This window comes from Gorilla gorilla, chromosome 1 (genome assembly GCF_029281585.2).
Source record: "Gorilla gorilla gorilla isolate KB3781 chromosome 1, NHGRI_mGorGor1-v2.1_pri, whole genome shotgun sequence".
NCBI lineage: Eukaryota > Metazoa > Chordata > Mammalia > Primates > Hominidae > Gorilla > Gorilla gorilla.
In genome coordinates, this window is record NC_073224.2 from 66658828 (window position 1) to 66678654 (window position 19827).

At 38.6% G+C, this 19827-nt stretch overlaps 1 protein-coding gene across 6 annotated transcripts in view; it reads left to right on the forward strand.

Annotated features, from left to right (window-relative positions):
• The window catches only part of BRINP3 (BMP/retinoic acid inducible neural specific 3), a 390799-nt gene extending 374127 nt beyond the window's left edge, over positions 1–16672 (forward strand). For all 6 annotated transcript variants that reach the window (XM_019028084.3, XM_055378107.2, XM_055378100.2 and 3 more), the window contains one exon: positions 15293–16672. In XM_019028084.3, coding sequence (XP_018883629.1) covers positions 15293–16409 — 1117 coding nt within the window. In that variant the 3' untranslated portion in view covers positions 16410–16672. The remainder of the gene's footprint in view (positions 1–15292) is intronic.
• Positions 16673–19827: the final 3155 nt, after the last annotated feature.

The window sequence follows — 19827 nt, forward strand, 5'->3', positions numbered from 1 at the left end:
TGAGTAGCAGAAAGTAGTAGAGTAAGCCATGTCTGTTGACTAAAGGAGTAAGAAGCAATCCAAGACTCTCCCACATTAGACTTCTGTTTGTTTCAGAACTGTGTAACATAGCTACCTCTAACTCTAGGGGAAACTGGAAAAATTGTTTTATTTTGGCACCTTGTGTTGAACAAAATCAAGGTCCTGTTAGCAAGAATAATAGACCTGTGAATATTGGATAGGCACCAATGTCAAATAAAGCACCCACTCTTAAATTACATAATTACATATCACGTTGCTGTTTCTCACTTACCTCCTCAGATTCCCTTTGCCCCTCACACAACCAGATACCGTAACAGTTCAATATGTATAAAGATGACCTGCTAATTAAAAAAAGAAAAGAAATATTTTGAGTAAACTGTTTAAGTAAGGAGGTGATTACCATCAGGTCCAAAGTAATTCCCTTCCTCTGTTCCAATTAAAGTTCTAAAGTTTTTTTTTTGGTTTGTTTTTTTTTGTTTTGTTTTTTTTTTTTTTTTTTAGATGGAGTCTTGCTCTGTCGCCCAGGCTCCAGGCTGGAGTGCAGTGGCCCAATCTTGGCTGACTGCAAGCTCCGCCTCCCGGGTTCACGCCATTCTCCTGCCTCAGCCTCCTGAGTAGCTGGGATTACAGGCGCCCAACACCATGCCCAGCTAATTTTATTGTATTTTTAGTAGAGACGGGTTTTCACCATGTTAGCCAGGATGATCTCAATCTCCTGACCACATGATCCAATTAAAGTTTTAATAAAACAGTGTATTCTGGTTCATGATAGTTTTTTGACAGGTTTATCTTGTGCTAGAAGAATCATAGATTGTGATTCAAAGTGTTTACATAATAATAATTTAATTTCCAAAATCAAAGGCTACTTGGTTTTAATCCTGTGTCCATTCAGTTTTTGTAATTTTTTTTTCGTGGAATATAGATGTAACCTAAAAATCTATTCCTAATGGCCACAAACATCAGCTGAGGTGAGTTGCCCCTTTCTTAGTTTTTAGGCTGGTTGAATAGAAGGTCTGAGATATCCTGATTCAAGTCCCTTCAGAATTCCATTTATACTACAGGACTCCAACAGTCATCTGGCTCTATGAAATATGTGTTTTAGTAGAGGGTACTTGGCTAAACTATAGAGAAACTATAAAATATAACTATAAAATATCATGATGATATCAAGATGCCAGTATGAGTTACATGCCCATCTTACTTTGTGTTGCTTCATCCAGAGAAAGTAGAGCAGCTCACATTTTTTTCCAAACTTTTTCTGGGCTGCCTAAAATGTTTCAGACAACTCTTACCTTAGAAGGTGTGAGATTATAATTACCTAGAAAAATATCTTTTCTCAATATTTTTTTCACAATATTTTACGTGCCTTTCTTGGGCTAGTAACATGATAGATAATAGAGTGGTTGAGAGCATGAGTTCTACTTCATTTGCCTAGACAGACTGTCCTGTAACTTATGAGGTATCCGGTGTACCTTACTCTCCCTACTTATAACTGGAGACTATTATAGCATTCACCACACGTATTGGTTGCAAAGGCTAAGTAAGCATTAATATACAAAAAATGTGTCATAGCCCATCATGTACATAGTGAGTTCTCTTTATTGTATTAGTCAGGGTTCTCCAGAGAGACAGAGCCAATAGAATACATATATACAGATATACATACACACATATGAAGGGGGACTTATTAGAGGAATGGACTCACATGATTAAAGAGGCTGAAAAGTCCCACAGTTGATCACCTGCAAGCTGGAGAACCAGAGAATCCAGTCATGAGGCTCAGTCCAAATCTGAAAGCCTCTGAACCAGAGAAGCCAATAGTGTAACTCTCAGTCTGAGGCTGAAGGCCTGAGAACCTGAGGGACTATGCAATTCTTGGAGTCCAAAGGCTGGAGAAACTGAAATTCAGATGCCCAACAGCAGGGAAAAAAAAGAGCTTGCCAACTCCAGAAGAGAGTATGAATGAGTTTGCTTTTCCTCTGACATTTTGTTCCATCCAGATCCTCATTGGACTAGAAGGTGTCTGCCCACATTGGGTGAGAGCACATCTTCTTTATTCAGTCCACTGATTCAAATGGTAATCTCTTCTGGAAACACCCTCACAAGCATACCCAGAAATGATGCTTTTCCAGCTGTCTGCATATCCCCTAATCCAGTGAAGTTGACACCAAAACTTAGCCATCACATTGTATACTTATGATTATTACTTTATGGTGTATATGAGGAATGTGTCAATAGGTTGATGGCTCTGAATACTGGAGAGATTGTGACTCAGACCTCTAGTAAGTACATACTGAGGATCTGGTAAACTATGTCCAGAATGACTTTTGTTAATCCTTGGCTTGATAATTATATATGATTTTGTAAGGTCAAACTATTTTTGTTTGAACAGGTATTTAATCTACATATCATATGCAAATATATGAAAAAATGTAACTTTTTTTTCCTGTAATTTTGATTCTTTTTTTGTTTGTTTGTTTTTTATTTTTATTTATTTATTTATTTATTTTTTATTGATCATTCTTGGGTGTTTCTCGCAGAGGGGGATTTGGCACAGTCATAGGACAGTAGTGGAGGGAAGGTCAGCAGACAAACAAGTGAACAAAGGTCTCTGGTTTTCCTAGGCAGAGTCTTTGTATCCCTGGGTACTTGAGATTAGGGAGTGGTGATGACTCTTAACGAGCATGCTGCCTTGAAGCATCTGTTTAACAAAGCACATCTTGCACCGACCTTAATCCATTTAACCATGAGTGGACACAGCACATGTTTCAGAGAGCACAGGGCTGGGGGTAAGGTCATAGATCAACAGGATCCCAAGGCAGAAGAATTTTTCTTAGTACAGAACAAAATGAAAAGTCTCCATGTCTACTTCTTTCTACACAGACACAGCAACCTTCTGATTTCTCAATCTTTTCCCCACCTTGCCCCCTTTTCTATTCCACAAAACCGCCATTGTCATCATGGCCCATTCTCAATGAGCTGTTGGGTACACCTCCCAGACGGGGTGGTGGCCGGGCAGAGGGGCTCCTCACTTCCCAGTAGGGGCGGCCGGGCAGAGGCACCTCCGGACGGGGCGGCTGGCCGGGCAGGGGGCTGACCCCCCACCTCCCTCCGGGACGGGGCGGCTGGCCGGGCGGGGGGCTGACCCCCCCCCCACCTCCCTCCCGGAAGGGGCGGCTGGCTGGGCAGGGGGCTGACCCCCCCACCTCCCTCCCGGACGGGGTGGCTGGCTGGGGGGGGTCTGAGCCCCCCACCTCCCTCCCGGACGGGGCGGCTGACCGGGCGGGGGGCTGATCCCCCCACCTCCCTCCCAGATGGGGCGGCTGGCCGGGCAGAGGGGCTCCTCACTTCCCAGTAGGGGTGGCCGGGCAGAGGCGCCCCTCACCTCCCGGACGGGGCGGCTGCCCGGGTGGGGGGCTGACCCCCCCACCTCCCTCCCGGACGGGGCGGCTGGCCGGGCAGAGGGGCTCCTCCCTTCCCAGTAGGGGTGGCCGGGCAGAGGCGCCCCTCACCTCCCGGACGGGGCGGCTGCCCGGGTGGGGGGCTGACCCCCCACCTCCCTCCCGGACGGGGTGGCTGGCCGGGTGGGGGGCTGACCCCCCCACCTCCCTCCCGGACGGGGCGGCTGGCCGGGCAGGGGGCTGACACCCCCACCTCCCTCCCGGACGGGGCGGCTGGCCGGGCAGAGGCGCCCCTCACCTCCCGGACAGGGCAGCTGGCCGGGCGGGGGGCTGACCCCCCACCTCCCTCCCGGACGGGGCGGCTGGCCGGGCAGGGGGCTGAGCCCCCCACCTCCTTCCCGGATGGGGCAGCTGGCCAGGCGGGGGGGCTGACCCCCCACCCCCCCACCTCCCTCCCGGACGGGGCGGCTGCCCGGGTGGGGGGCTGACCCCCCCACCTCCCTCCCGGACGGGGCGGCTGGCTGGGCGGGGGGCTGACCCCCCCACCTCCCTCCTGGACGGGGTGGCTGGCCGGGCAGAGGGGCTCCTCCCTTCCCAGTAGGGGTGGCCGGGCAGAGGCGCCCCTCACCTCCCGGATGGGGCGGCTGGCCGGGCGGGGGGCTGACCCCCTCCACCTCCCTCCCGGACGGGGTGGCTGGCCGGGCAGGGGGCTGAGCCCCCCACCTCCTTCCCGGACGGGGCGGCTGGCCGGGCGGGGGGGCTGACCCCCCACCCCCCCACCTCCCTCCCGGATGGGGCGGCTGGCCAGGCAGAGGGGCTCCTCACTTCCCAGTAGGAGCGGCCGGGCAGAGGCGCCCCTCACCTCCCGGACTGGGCGGCTGGCCGGGCGGGGGGCTGACCTCCCCACCTCCCTCCCGGACGGGGCTGCTGGCCTGGTGGGGGCTGACCCCCACCTCCCTCCCGGACGGGGTGGCTGCCGGGCGGAGACTCTCCTCACTTCCCAGACGGGGTGGCAGCCGGGCGGAGGGGCTCCTCACATCCCAGACGGGTGGGCGGGGCAGAGGCGCTCCCCACATCTCAGACGATGGGCAGCCGGGCAGAGACGCTCCTCACTTCCTAGATGGGATGGCGGCCGGGAAGAGGCACTCCTCACTTCCCAGGTGGGATGGCGGCCGGGCAGAGACGCTCCTCACTTTCCAGACTGGACAGCCAGGCAGAGGGGCTCCTCACATCCCAGACGGTGGGTGGCCAGGCAGAGATGCTCCTCACTTCCTAGATGGGATGGCGGCCGGGAAGAGGTGCTCCTCACTTCCCAGACGGGGTGGCGGCGGGGCAGAAGCTGCAATCTCGGCACTTTGGGGGGCCAAGGCAGGCGGCTGGGAGGTGGAGGTTGTAGCCACCCGAGATCACGCCACTGCACTCCAGCCTGGGAGCCACTGAGCACTGAGTTAACGAGACTCCGTCTGCAATCCCGGCACCTCGGGAGGCTGAGGCTGGCGGATCACTGGCGGTTAGGAGCTGGAGACCAGCCCGGCCAACACAGCGAAACCCTGTCTCCACCAAAAAAATTCGAAAACCCGTCAGGCGTGGTGGCGCGTGCCTGCAATCGCAGGCACTAGGCAGGCTGAGGCAGGAGAATCAGGCAGGGAGGTTGCAGTGAGCAGAGATGGCAGCAGCACAGTCCAGCTTTGGCTCGGCATGAGAGGGAGACCGTGGGAAGGGGAGACGAGGGAGAGGGAGAGGGGGAGGGGGAGGGAGAGGGAATGTAACTTTTCATATCATGGTTTTAGCAATTATTTACATATGATGTGGCTTCTTTTTATCCTCCAAAGAATCATTTTAATATCAAAAGACAATACATGATAAAAGCAATACATGAATACACAAATAAAGATAAGTTAACATAACTTTGTAAACAAAAAGAAAACAATAATATCTGATATTCAAATGATTTCAAAGTGGATTTACTGTTCAAAAATTACATTAAGGCTGAACTAGAAACACTAAGGAAAAAACTTACGGATTTTCTCCCTGCTAACTGAACAGATGAAGCTCTTCAAGTAACACAAATTTCTATCTTCCTGCCAGCTGATAAAAGGCTCTCATTTGTATTGCTGTGGTTTACCCCACAAGTAAGAGAGAACAGTGTATTTTGAATACCTATTTGATTTGTGTCATTGCTGATATCATCCAAAGAGACTCATTTTTTTTTTCCAATCAGATGATATTTTGGTTAGTGAGAAGTCTTGTCACTGAGGTGAGGGAGATGGTCTACATTTTGTAACTTTGTCTGGAAAACCAAGGATTAAATATTTGTTTTCTATGTAGATGTGAGATAGTAATTTAAGTTAATTCAGCATTGTTTGTAGTCTCATCTGGAAAATAATGTGGCCAAAGATGGTTAGGCATACTAGATTGCTTCTGTCTTTAGAACAGTCATTTTATACATTCTGATTTTATTTTCTGCAAACATAATATTAAATTGTTAGAACAATTAAGAGATAATACCTATGTACTCTTCTCCCTGAAAAGCAAAGTCATGTGAAATAGGACCACATTTTACTGTTTCTATTAGTATTTTAAATGAGCCGACTTTTAAAGTTATGAATTGTCATTCCTTAAACCATTGTACAAATTTTATACCAGCATGTGCACACACACACACACACACACGATTTGCTTATGCTCATAAAAGGTAACATTTGTAAGGGCCGTATAACCTATTATTTCCTGGTGATTTTGTGGCATCTCTATTAATGCGGTTATGATTCTGAGTTCAGAATTTTATTCCAACCACTAGAAAATGTTAATATAAAGCTCTTGCATTGCGAGTGTGACTTGGGTGACATTTTTGATCGATGAAGTTCACCTATCAAGGATTCCTAGAAGGTGATATTATCTTGGTGTTTTTTGTTTTGTTTTGTTTTGTTTTTTAATGGCCCAGTTTCTGACAACTATTCAGCTCCAGTATCTCCATCTACATTAGCATTTTAAAGATGACCAGTTTTGAAATTACATTTTAGTCAATCAAACTCCTAATCAATAATATAGAGTCTAGAAGGCCATGTTGTTATTTGATGACATAGCAGTCACATGACTTACAATACCAGAAATCAGATTATTATTTTCCAGATCATAAATTCATTAAAAAAATTCAGTGCCATAATTATTTGATTTTCCCCAGTAAGAGAGTTTTTAAGAGTGTTCACTGTTACATTTTCTCGCCAACATAAGTCCAGGTCAATTTTGATCTAGCAATTTTGTTTGGAGGGGTTGGGAGAAAAAGCACTTTGTTGGACTCTAGGGATTCTAGTGTAACAATATACATTTTCTTCTTTCTTAGGAGATCATACTCCAGTTAGGAAAGTTAACATATAGACAAACACAGATACTATCAGGAGTGGTATATCTTAGTTGAAATCACAAGATAAGAATCTATTATACAACACTATGTTGTTATAGTGGGCTTAATTACAAATAAGTGATATAGATAATAATTAACACACTTGTCCAAAAAAGTAAGTCATTGTAAGTTAGATTGTTAAGGAAGATCATTTAGGGTAAGAAAAATTGAATTTAAATCTTGAACTGGCTAAGCAGAGGAAAAAGGACATTCGATTCTGTAAAAGAAAATTGCATGTAGTTGAAATTGTACATGACATATTTAGGAGGGTAACAAGGACAGATTTGTAAGTGTGGAAAATATGTTATTGAGTAATGACAGCTAGATGTTGTCAGAATGTAAAGGCTTTGAAGAAAATATTTTATTGAGTAATGACAACTAGATGTTGTCAGAATGTAAAGGCTTCAAAATAATTTATATTTTTATATGAAAGGTATTAGGGTGTCATCCAATCAGAAATTGATCAATTTAAGTAGATTAGCTTGGCAATACAAATCTAATAAAACTATTTTACAAAAACTACATTCAAGATTTTCAGAAACCAAATTCTTGCTTTAATTGTGACACAAAGGAATGAGCTGATATTCAGCACTGAGAACAACAACGATGATTGTAAAAAGAGAATAAGTAGGGAGTCCAGAAACATTTGGTTTAAAGGGATGCTAAATTGTACCACTTTTGGAAGCACACTGAAATTTCATTAAATTATTTAAATTATACAATTTCATTTGTTTTCAGATTTTCAATGTTCAACAAGAAAAATGTATTGATTTGTCTTTAAACTGACGGGAAATTGGTCATGAAACATATTTTAAAGAAAAACAGATATTATGAAAATAAGTCTGGGTTTTAAAATGTCTACCACTCACTGGGTAGTAACAAAAAAGTATTAAATCATTGTGCACATGTACCCTAAAACTTAAAGTATAATAAAAAAATAAATAAATATATGTTTTTAAAAATCCTTTACAACCAAGAACATTTCTAGTTTAAGTCTGCACTTGCTTTTCTAGCTTCCTCTCTATGTTGTTAATTAATGTATTTATTCATAACAAATTTATATTTAGTTTCAAATATTAGGGTCACAGATGAACAGATCTATGAAGAATGAAATGAAATGACTTTTTAAAAGCAATATTATACTTTTAAAATCCTTAAAATTTATTGTTTAGATTTTCAAATTTGAATTCATAATGCAGAGATTTTAAGAGCAATAAAGGTTTTGAAGGTTGTAATGCAAAGATTTAAACATAAAACTGTAAACTGACTTAGGTACTTTATGATAATAAAATTGTGAAATAAACATGTTATATATATAAAATCATTTTCATTATATATGTGTGTGTGTATATGATTGTTTTCTCTCACAGAATACAAATTATGTAGCTGGTTTGATAACAGTGACCTGGTGTAATGAATATTATGGGGGGGTGAATACCAGGATGTTATAAAAGAACATAGGAGAGGCCTGATGGCTCCTATTTGCAAAATAGTTCCATGTATCCCTATTCCTCAATCACACTAATCACTTAACAGCATGAACTTGCCTATAATAATACTTTTTAAACGTTTTTATTTTAATATATAATATGATTTAGTGAAAAATATATTTCAATTGACAGTAATCTTTGATAGAAAATTGCATGTGTATGCTAATTTTTAAAATATATGTTATTTTTGGTAATTTTTTTACTTCCAGAAAAGTAATTGTGTTTATCTTTGTGTGCCTCATGTTTCTCACTTTAAAAGTTGATGTGTTTCTTTTTATATTTTATATTATAAGTGGAAGAGAGATTTATCTATTGATTTTTTGAACTATATTATGCCGCATAGATGTGGACAGAAAATTTCTATAGCTCTCTGAGAAGTAAGTAGATTTTTCTGTGTACACCACTTAACCAGATTAAATAATAAATTATTTGAATTACATCAGTTCATGATGACAAGAAACTGTGATTCTGGAGAAATAGAGACCAGGGATATACCTTTAGCTCTGACACTCACTAGCTGCTAGATCTTGGACAGGTTCTAGTTATTTAAACTTTTTAAAACTCGTGTGTTTATTAATGTTAGGATAACAAGCATACTTATATCAGGTAGTGAGAGTTGTGACAATGAAATAATCCTTGTAATATAACTGTGCACATGAGAAAAGCTCAATGAATGTTAACATCAGCTAATATTATCTTTAAAATATAACCTACACATTCAACTGCTTCATGCACTTATTCATTGCCTTCTTGCAAGCCAAAATTATTAGTAGATAATTGAATTTAGGTTAATAAATTAAAGTGTGTGTGTGTGTGTGTGTGTGTGTACTTACTTTCTTGAGAGACTCAAAGTTGAGGGATCTTTGAAAGTGACATTTCCCTTTCTCAGAGCGTAAAAGTATTTCCAAGAGTGAAACTGTTGTGTGTCAGGAGTGTCAACATCAGCCCTAGGCAACGCTGCCAAAACTGAGATGGCCAGAGCAAGAGTCTGGAGAGACAGTGACAGAATTTTATTTAGTTTTATCTGTCTGTGACTGAGCTAATAATCAGCTTATGCTTGCTTAAATGTCTGCGGATGCCTAATTCCAAATTTGTATTTAAAGTATTCATGTCTGAGAATAACAAATCTATGAAGGCTGAAATAAAATAGCCTAACCATAAGAAAGTGCTAATCTTTAACTTCAAAAAGATTCTGAAATTATATTGTTTAGGTTTTAACGTTTGGATCCACATTGCACAGATTTGGAGAGCAATAAAGGATTAGAAGGTTGGAATAAGGGACCTTTGAAATAAGATTATTACTGCTCAGAGCAGATTTAACCATGAGACCAGGTAATTGTTTTTCTATCAACATATGTTCTAATACTTCAGTGAAAAGCGTTACACATCTAGAATGTCTGTCCTGAATTGGAGCAATATTGTTTTGCATATTTTTGAGGGTTTCAAAAGGATCACAAAGAAGTCATACAAGTATATTTAAATACAGTCTTGATCATGTTAATAAAATGGCATCTATTTTTAAAAAGGTGAAACACAGGGATGTAGTGTAATACTGTGCATGAGTGCATAAATTGTTGAAGAGAAAACGAAATGTTCCATCTTCTGAGAAAAAAAAGTGGCTATAATAAAGAAAATGACTACAATATTTCTTTAAAAGATGAGAGTAGGAATAACATTCATAATAGGAATAAGAGTTTACATTTATTTCCTGTTTATTCTGTGCACAGGCACTCTTTCAAATGCTTTGCCTGCAACTGTGTTTTAATTCTTAGCACAACCCTATATTTAATTCCTATTTTCCAGGTGAAGTAAATGAACAGGATTCAAAGTGGACAGTCTGGCTCCTAAGAAAATGGTCTTAAGCCAATATAGTGTATTGTCACTCAAGAACCTAAATGTTACATCACAAATAAAAGTTATTGTATCTTTGATGTTGTCCTGCTACGGCAATAAATGACTGTTTTTCCTGAGGTTGTTAAGTGCTTCCATCTGCCCCTCCCTCACTCCCTTATTCTGTGAAACAAAACTTTCAACACATATTTAAAAAATAATATTTAGATTTTTTCCTCTGAGTTTGTCTTCATTCTAATGCTTAATAGATATGTAACTAAGTCATTAAAATTGATAAGGTTCAATTGTATTCAAATTTTAAAATGGGATTAGCATTTACAAACTACTGAAAGGAGATGAAATTAAAAAAAAAAAAAAAGTGACTGGCCCCAGACATGAGAGATGTTCACCAAACAGTTAATATTACTGGACCAGAACAGAAGTGATGTATTATGATAGGCTTTAGTGTGTGGCTTATTCTTCTTATGTGTAAAATTTCTACTACAGTTTATAAATTTTATTGTACATAGTTGCCATGGAGCCCCAAAATGCATATAAATTAAAAGCCATCTGCTGTTGTCCTCTTCTCTACAGAACTTTCAACTTTTCCTTACCTTCTTGTAGACATATTCCTCCATGTTGATGGTTAGCTGGTATTTAAGGAATCCCTAATAACAGTTTTGGGTTGTTGATTTACATACATAATGGACCTTGCAACCTCTGTGTATACATAATAGTTCTCTGGGACTGCATATTTTAACATGAGATTCCTGAATCCTACTCCGAGAAATTATTATGTCTGGGGTGGGGCCCAGGAACTTGGTTCACCAATCATACCTAACATCTTTAATGAGAGAAATAATCATATCTTAAGTTGATTTTCTTTAAAACAAAAAAAAAATGTAGAGTCAAACATTTAATTCATGTTGTTTCATTATGAGCATTTACCCAGTGTAAGACTCTGTCGTAGGTGGGTATTACCTGTTATATCATTTCATCCTGGCAACAGATCAGCAAGTGAAATCACAGTTTAACACATTGGGACTCAGAAAGCTATCGATAGTCCACAGTCATGCAGAATCATAATTTGAACAAATATTTGCTTGAATTCCAAAGCTTCTGCTGAAGGTTAAACAGGCTAAGTAACTCGTCACAGGGCACAGGGTAAAGTATGGCTGTAAAGTCAGATATTCACACTCCTACTCTAGTCCTCTTTTGACACATGTATAATGTGTATCCTGTGGAGAAGAGCAAATCTTAAATAAATGGAAAATATTATAGGTTGAACAAAGATGACTAGAAGAAACAGCTGTCTAAACATTTCAAACTAGTATGCCACATGATTTCTCAGTGGTATAAACATTAATGGCCTTTTAGCTAATGATTAATTTTTCCAATTAAATTTCAAGTGAACTCCGGAAGGTATTTTTCTGCTCATAATTCTTTCACCTAAAAGATTTTTGAGGAATTATTTTCAAAACTTAAATTCTTCCTTATAGATAAAGATTCTCTATATCCTTGAATTGGTCGAAATCATGGTATTTATCATGTCAATTGCTTTTTTAAAGTTTGCATTCTAGTTTCCTTCTTCTGTTCCTCCATAATCTGTAGTTCCTTCACTATAATGTATTTATCCCTCCCCTTTCCTTAGTTTCTCTCTGTCTTCTTTCTCCCTTCCTTTTTTCCTTCTTTTATTTAGAATGTTTACTGAAGTATTATTAAGCAGATGTCAGGAATATTGCCACCTGTTTGATAAAAAACAACAGAAGACCTACTTGCCACCCATGTGGTCACAATCCTCAGCCCAAGTAGACCGTAAATAGTGTGTCTAACCAATGTGTATACATGAATAAAATGTGGCTTCTTTTATTTGTGTTAATACTTAAGCATAAAAAGAAACAAAGTGGAAATACACTTGATACAAACTAATTTTGAATTGTTAGGACATTTGTCTCCAAAATTCTTTTACAGTTTTAAGATAAAGTAAGGGGAACTAAATTTTACCTTGTTGGGTGGGGGAACCAACTATGTGAAAAATTCATTATACAATTCTGCAATTTGCTTAGTCTTTATTTTTGACTGCTCTTTTCACTAAGATTACACAAGGAGTAAAGAAAAGACAGGTAACTAAATTTCTTCTTTCTTGAAAAATCTATTTCCTCCTTGTAGAATGTAGCAAAATAGTCAAAAGGTAGGTGCTAGAGGAAAAAGGATGCAAAGGATCAAGTAAGAAAATCTACATACTATCTCTTTAGTCCCAGGGTACCAGAGCTGTGGCAGTATACTGAATTATCAGTATTCATACATGAGAGCTGAAACCCAAGAAGCTGAAATCCAACAGCCAAAATGCTTTCCTTCCATAATGTATTTGCCAGACATGCAAAGGATTGGAAAAGACAGAAAGCTGAAAAAAGTCCTTGCTTTTCTAAAGTGTCCAAATGATTCTTTCTACAGTGCCCTACTTTTGTGAGCTCTATCTTTGCCTTAGGTCTATGAATTTCATTTTTTGTTTTCTTCTTATGATTTGGAAACATGATTAGAGCTTACAGTGGGAGATGAATTGGCTCAAGGAATTAATTCTTTGGTTTCAGGGAAGAAAATATAATTTTTCATCTGGATAGGACGTATATTTTATGTAGTTTATATTAGATATACATAAATGAGAACTGAATAAAGAAGCAAAAACAGGAGAGGACAGAGAAAGAGAAAGGTAGCAATGAAAAAAGGAGGAAAGAAAAAGGAAGGCATAAAGGAGGAAAGAATGTGATTGAGAAAAAGAATGAAATGGCATAAACATGTCAGTAACTGTAAATGATGAATCTGTAGTATTAACATCTGCATTCTAAGACTGAATACAGAAATGATTAATCAAGCTATTTTATAAACCAGCAATAGGAAGCTTTTTGCACATATATTCTGTGGTGAGAAAACAAGGAACCACAGCAAGAGTAGCAGAGACACTCATATATTGATGTAATGTTTATGAAGTGCCAAATAGCCTCACATTTTTGTTATTTCACAACACACTGGGCATACTTTTGGGAGAATTTTTGAGAGAATTTATCTTAAAAGTATCTGGAGAAATTCAGAAATAAATTATCTTAGTCCACTTCATGCTGCTATAAGAGAATATCACAGACATGGTAATTATAATGAACAGAAATGTATTCGCTCAGGTTTCTGGAGATTGGAAAGTCAAGATCAAAAGACTGGCATCTGGTGAGGGCCTTTTTGCTGCATCATCTCATGGTGGAAGGGCAAAGAGAGGGCAAGACAGAGAGCAAAAAGGAGCCAAACTTGCCCAATTATAAGAAACTAACTCCCAAGATAAGGGCATTAATCTGTTCATGAGGGCATTTCTCCAAGGACACATCATATTCCATTAGATACCACCTCACAATATCACTGCATTAACAATCAAGTTCCCAGCACATGAACTTTGGGGGACATATTCAAACCATGAATCTAATAGGTTTAAAATTTCAATCAGTGATTTTCAGTATAAGAAATAATTAAAAGGAAAATGTTTTATGGTTGGCTTAGATTTGATTTATTTTTTTCTTTTATTCTGAGTATATACGACACAGTTGCATTTACAGAAGCTGGACAAGAAAGGCTTTTGCGTGTTTTTAATTGTGCAAATGTCAAATAAAGTGTTGTATTACTTTACTACCTGCTACTTCAGAGCTAGGATTTTCCAAGTGTATTAAATGTTCAGTTTAGGGTTTAAAATTCACTTAAAAATACCTTTCTTAAGAAAATGTTCCTTTGGCTAATCCATGCATTTTATTCAATATTCAATAAATATTAAAGGCTTATTATCTCCTGGCATTCTACTGGGCACAGGTTATGTAGCTATGAAAGAAAACATACAAGATTTTGGCAAATGGGTATTATATGTAATGAGAAAAACAATATAAATAAGTAAATACACAGTAATACAAAATCTTAAGCAGAAAAACGCACTATGAAAAACAGTAAGTAGATATTTAAAGGATTGAGTACAGCATATATATTTTGCAGGAAATCCAAAATGTATTAAATGTGAACACCAAAAAAGCATAAGAATACCAAAAATGGAATTGTTGTGTATCTACTGTGAAACAGACACTTTGCAATATTCTAAGTACATGCATAGAGTTTGACCCTAATTTATTTCTCACAAAATCTCAACATCGACGATATTACTATTCCCATTTTTCATATGAGAGAACTGTGTGTTATAGAGGCTGTGCAACTTTTCCCATGATCATACATGCAGTATGAGAAAGCAACAAACTGAAAACAAGGAATTGTGTTATTACAAGGCCATTGCTGTTTCCTCATTATTTTACTGGTTTTAAAACACCAAAATAGTTTAAATAACGCGAGAAAATCAGAAAAGTGAGATTTGAAAAAGGAATCATGATTAACCTGAAGAGAAAAAAAAGTTAATGACTCAAATCAAACACATTAAACTAACACACTTACCCCTTATTGAAGGAGCTTGTTGATTATAATGAGATATTTTCAACTATTTTCTTGAGCAGCCTGTAAGAATAAACTCAAACATGTTTTAATATCTCTTTGAGTGGGTACTTGTTCTTTCAATGTTGATGACAACCCCAGCATCTAAATACACTGATTGACAATTTAGAGCTGTTTGTTTTTCTTTCATTTTTCTTTTACTTTCTATTCATCCTTCCTGCAACACTAGTGGTCTATAAAGCTAAGAGTAAATGAATGAACAATCACCATTTATATGCTCTAATTCTCCTACAAATATGTTATGATAAAATCACTTACCTTTCTTCTTCTTATTTCAAAACAATAATGACCCATTTTTATTTACAATCGTCTTCCATGTACACTAATGAGATAGCATGCAATGTCTTTAGAAGATATCACATATTTAGAAATGTATTGCAGTTTAGATCAAGTATAGCTCTAATCTTGTTTTGTGCCGTGATAAATGGAATATACATACACAAGTCTGTGTGTGTGTATTATATAGTCTAATTATGAGCTCTATGAATCTTTTATTTCATTTAAATTACTGGCTGGAGATGACCTGAAGAAATGATAGCAAAGATTTCTGAGCTACGGTTTACTGCAGTACACAGAATATCTTTGTATTTATGTAGATTCGTTCTGTTTTGTATTTCTAGAACCTCAACCTACTGGCTTACTCGCATCCAGTCTTTTCTCTACTGCAATGAGAACGGCCTCCTAGGCAGCTTTTCAGAAGAGACGCACTCGTGCACGTGTCCGAATGACCAGGTGGTCTGCACCGCGTTCCTGCCCTGCACAGTGGGAGACGCCTCTGCTTGCCTGACATGCGCACCAGACAACCGCACCCGCTGCGGCACCTGCAACACCGGCTACATGCTCAGCCAGGGGCTCTGCAAGCCTGAAGTCGCCGAGTCCACCGATCACTATATTGGCTTTGAAACTGACCTGCAAGATCTCGAGATGAAATATCTGCTGCAGAAAACGGACAGACGAATAGAAGTCCATGCCATTTTTATCAGCAATGACATGCGCCTCAATAGCTGGTTTGATCCCTCCTGGCGTAAGCGGATGCTCCTCACCTTGAAGAGCAATAAGTACAAGTCAAGTCTGGTCCATATGATTTTGGGTCTCTCTTTACAGATTTGCTTAACTAAAAACAGCACCTTGGAGCCAGTGTTGGCTGTTTACGTCAATCCCTTCGGAGGCAGCCACTCTGAGAGCTGGTTTATGCCTGTGAATGAAAACAGCTTTCCAGACTGGGAGCGGACTAAGTTGGACCTCCCCCTGCAGTGTTATAACTGGACATTAACTCTGGGGAACAAATGGAAGACATTTTTTGAGACAGTACACATCTACCTGAGAAGTCGCATCAAGTCCAATGGTCCCAATGGTAATGAGAGCATTTACTACGAACCTCTGGAGTTTATTGACCCTTCCCGGAACCTGGGCTATATGAAAATCAATAACATTCAAGTGTTTGGCTACAGCATGCACTTTGACCCTGAAGCAATTCGGGACCTGATTTTGCAGCTGGACTACCCCTATACTCAGGGATCCCAGGATTCAGCACTTTTGCAACTGCTAGAGATCAGAGACCGTGTAAATAAACTCTCCCCACCTGGTCAGCGTCGTCTAGATCTTTTCTCTTGCTTGCTTCGTCATAGACTCAAGCTGTCTACTAGTGAGGTGGTGAGGATCCAATCTGCTCTGCAGGCGTTTAATGCCAAATTGCCAAACACAATGGATTATGACACGACCAAATTATGTAGTTAACCATAAATGCCAAGCACAACCCAAAATCTTGAAGGAGTTTTTACAGTGCTTTTGTGGAACAGTTTATGTTTGGAAGAGTAAATTTAAATTGTCTTTTCAATATCTGTCTTATATTAGTCAATAACATTGGATGGCAATTTACACACATGAACTTGCTGACAATGAATATATTATACTGCAGTTTTGGTTTATGAATGACATAAATACTGACACCAGTCTAGAAGACATTCTACTTTTTACAATAAATTTCATTTGTAATTTTATATGTTCCGTGGCAATGCTTTTGTGCATTACATCCTCTAGAGGGAACATAAAAAGATACCAATAAAATTTTGTAGCTGAACAGTTATTAAAAAGAAATGCTGTGGGATTCCTTTTTTCCATGAAATGAGTTCTATTTTGATATAGTTTGTTAGAACCTGGGGAAAATTCACCAAGACTTTTTAATGGAAATATTTGAAGGTCTCTTTCAATTATCTTTATGGAAAACCCAAGTAGGTAGGATACTTACTATTCAGTTGTTTTTTATGGTTAACAGAACAACGACAGTAGTATGTTTATTACTCGTATTTAGGAAACCAATACTAGAGACACAATTATAATTAAAGTACTCAGATAAACTAATTCTCAAATATCAGAACATTTCGGCAAACACACAGAAAAATCAGTGTGATAATAAGGCATATCATGGAGAAAACAAACCTTTAATTTCCTTAGCAACTTGCTTGCTTTCTCCTTCCCTTTCTACATTCTAGGAACCAGTAATCAGCACACTCGGCACAATTATTTTAATTTCAAATCCTGAAAACCTAGTTATTCCAGCACTTTACCAGTGTCAATAAAAAACATTTCTAGAGTTCACAAATTGTAAGGTAATGGTATAAAATAAATGTTCAAATACCTAGTTCAAGTGTAAATAGATTTGTTTCTCTCAGAGAAGCACATATTACTAAAAATATTTTGAGGAGAAAATTATTTCAATATGAAACCAATTTTAGTTCAAAATTTTGGTTTGAAAGTTGTTTCCATTTACTCATGAAATAATATTAGATATATTATTAGTTGTTTTTTCTATAAACTTGAATTTCATTTGTGTTTACCTATGTGACCATATCTGTAAAATGTGTTTTTTGCTATTTATCACTCAGCTCTATTCTAGATAACTTATAAATATTTTCTTATTACTTAACCAAATCCATTGTCCAGACCAGGCCAGCTTTCCTGTTGGTCATGAAGGCATTTCTCAGGGCACAGAGAAAGAACCCCATGGCATGGATGAATAAAAGAACAGATAGAACAAAACATTATAATAACAGCCATTCTTGATTCTTGGGTTGTTTATTTTTAACTCCTAAGCATTTAAGAGCAAAAGACAGTTCAGACAGAAAATAACCAACACACCATAAGCAAATAATTGTTCTTCCAACCTAATATATGTGTAGCTGAATGTCTTACTTCAGTTAGCTGATTTTTTTAAAAAAAAACTACTTTCTGTTATAGTAGGTCACTCAACAGAAAATTTATATTAGTATTAAACACCATCATTCTGGTATCATAGAAAATATTATTTTTGTTTAATTCTGACAATAGCACTAGGTTATAAATTATCATTCTCATTTTCTTGGTGAAAATAACAAAGGCTCATAGTGGCTTGTCAAGCTCCCCAAGATCACAAACTAAGTTGAAAGATCAAGATTCCAATATAGGCTTCTCTGGAACAAATTTGTCCTCTTTTTATTGCACCACTGAGCACTAAATGAACCATCATATTTCTGCATTTATTTTCATTTCATGCAATGGCTTATGGTGAAACACGAGTAACTTAAGAAATTGAGGTCTAAATCAGTTAACATTATATGATACACACATTCACAGTACATCTAAAACATTATATAAAACAGGCATTGATCATACACAATTAGTAATCCACAAGGTGACCAAGCTTATCAAACATAGACAATATGTTTGAAAAGACACATACTGTAAAAGTCAGAGTTGCCTCCAGCACCTTTTCCAGAAGAGTCTTGAAGGTCCAGCTGTCCAGACCCTTTGACACCCAGAAACCATCTGAGCAACATGCAAATTACCAATGGACTCTGAAGAACATTAATTTCATTGTACTTAAAAGAAATTGTTAGGAGTGCTATTTCTTTTATTGCACAGCTAACTTATTTCTGGCCGCCATGTCAGAGAGAAGACCCTTGACCACAGGTAAGAAAGTTCATAACTGGAGTCTTATCCTGGGACTCCTCATGCCTGGCAAGTGTTGTCACAAAGGTCCTATTGAATAAGATAAAATTATCTTAGCTCCAAGTCTTTTAGTGCTCTGTCAGTGAGTGTTTAATAGCTCTGAGTCAAGGTTTCTCCTGAAAGGAGAGAATATCAATACCTTTTTCTGAATATTGTGTCTAAAATAACAATGAATACAATCTATATAAACATAACAAGCAAATTCTACAGGGATATATAGATTTAGAGGATACATGACTAAAACATAAACATGTTTTATGTTCCATATCTCACATATGACCACCTATTAAGAAATGTCCATAAGAAATCGACTATATTAACAATCTAAGTTAATACAACATGAGTTACCAATGTATGAGAAAAATGCAGCTCAAAAATATTTAATTTTTCCTGAATTGGCCTATACTCAACCAGTTTTGCTCACTGCTGTTTTAGGAATTCGGTAATTTTTAATAAAAACTTTTGTTTTTTTAATTTTTAATATAAACTTTATTGTCAAAACTTTATTTAGAACAAAAGATTTATTTAAAATCATGTTTCAAAAATAGGACACTTTACTTCATTTAGATTCTTGATATCCCCAAATTAATGACTCTAAATTTATCTTGAAGTTAATAAATTCAATAGTACTTGAAATTCTGAAAATCAAAAATTTATTGTGAATGCATTTCCTCTAGGAACATCTCTTACTGCATCAACTATTTTGATGACCATCACAGTGTGACTTGACTTGCAATCTCTGGAATCTCAAGTTGCATTTTAGCAAGGTGAATCTGTTTCCAAATGTTCACTCTCAGCTCAAAGAAATAAAAATGAAAATGCAGAAACAGCTGATGGTCCCAGGTGCATTTCAATAATAAAAGATGGTTCATTTTCTCTTCGCGCTCTCTCTCTCTTTTTCTCTCTCTCTCTCTCACTCTCACTCCCTCTCTCTCCCCCACCCCGCCCTGTCTTTGCAGTTATTCTCAAAATGGGAAGAAATAGCTTGGGATGAACCAGGACCATGGACTGTTCTGTAATCCTACACAGACCTTCTTTTGTTCTCTTCATTATGCACATTGAAAAGCTCTTCGTTTTGAACAGATATAAAATATATTCATTTGAATAAAATAACCCATTTGAAAAAACATAAGAGCAAAATAAGACTATATATATTTGCTAAAGTGGA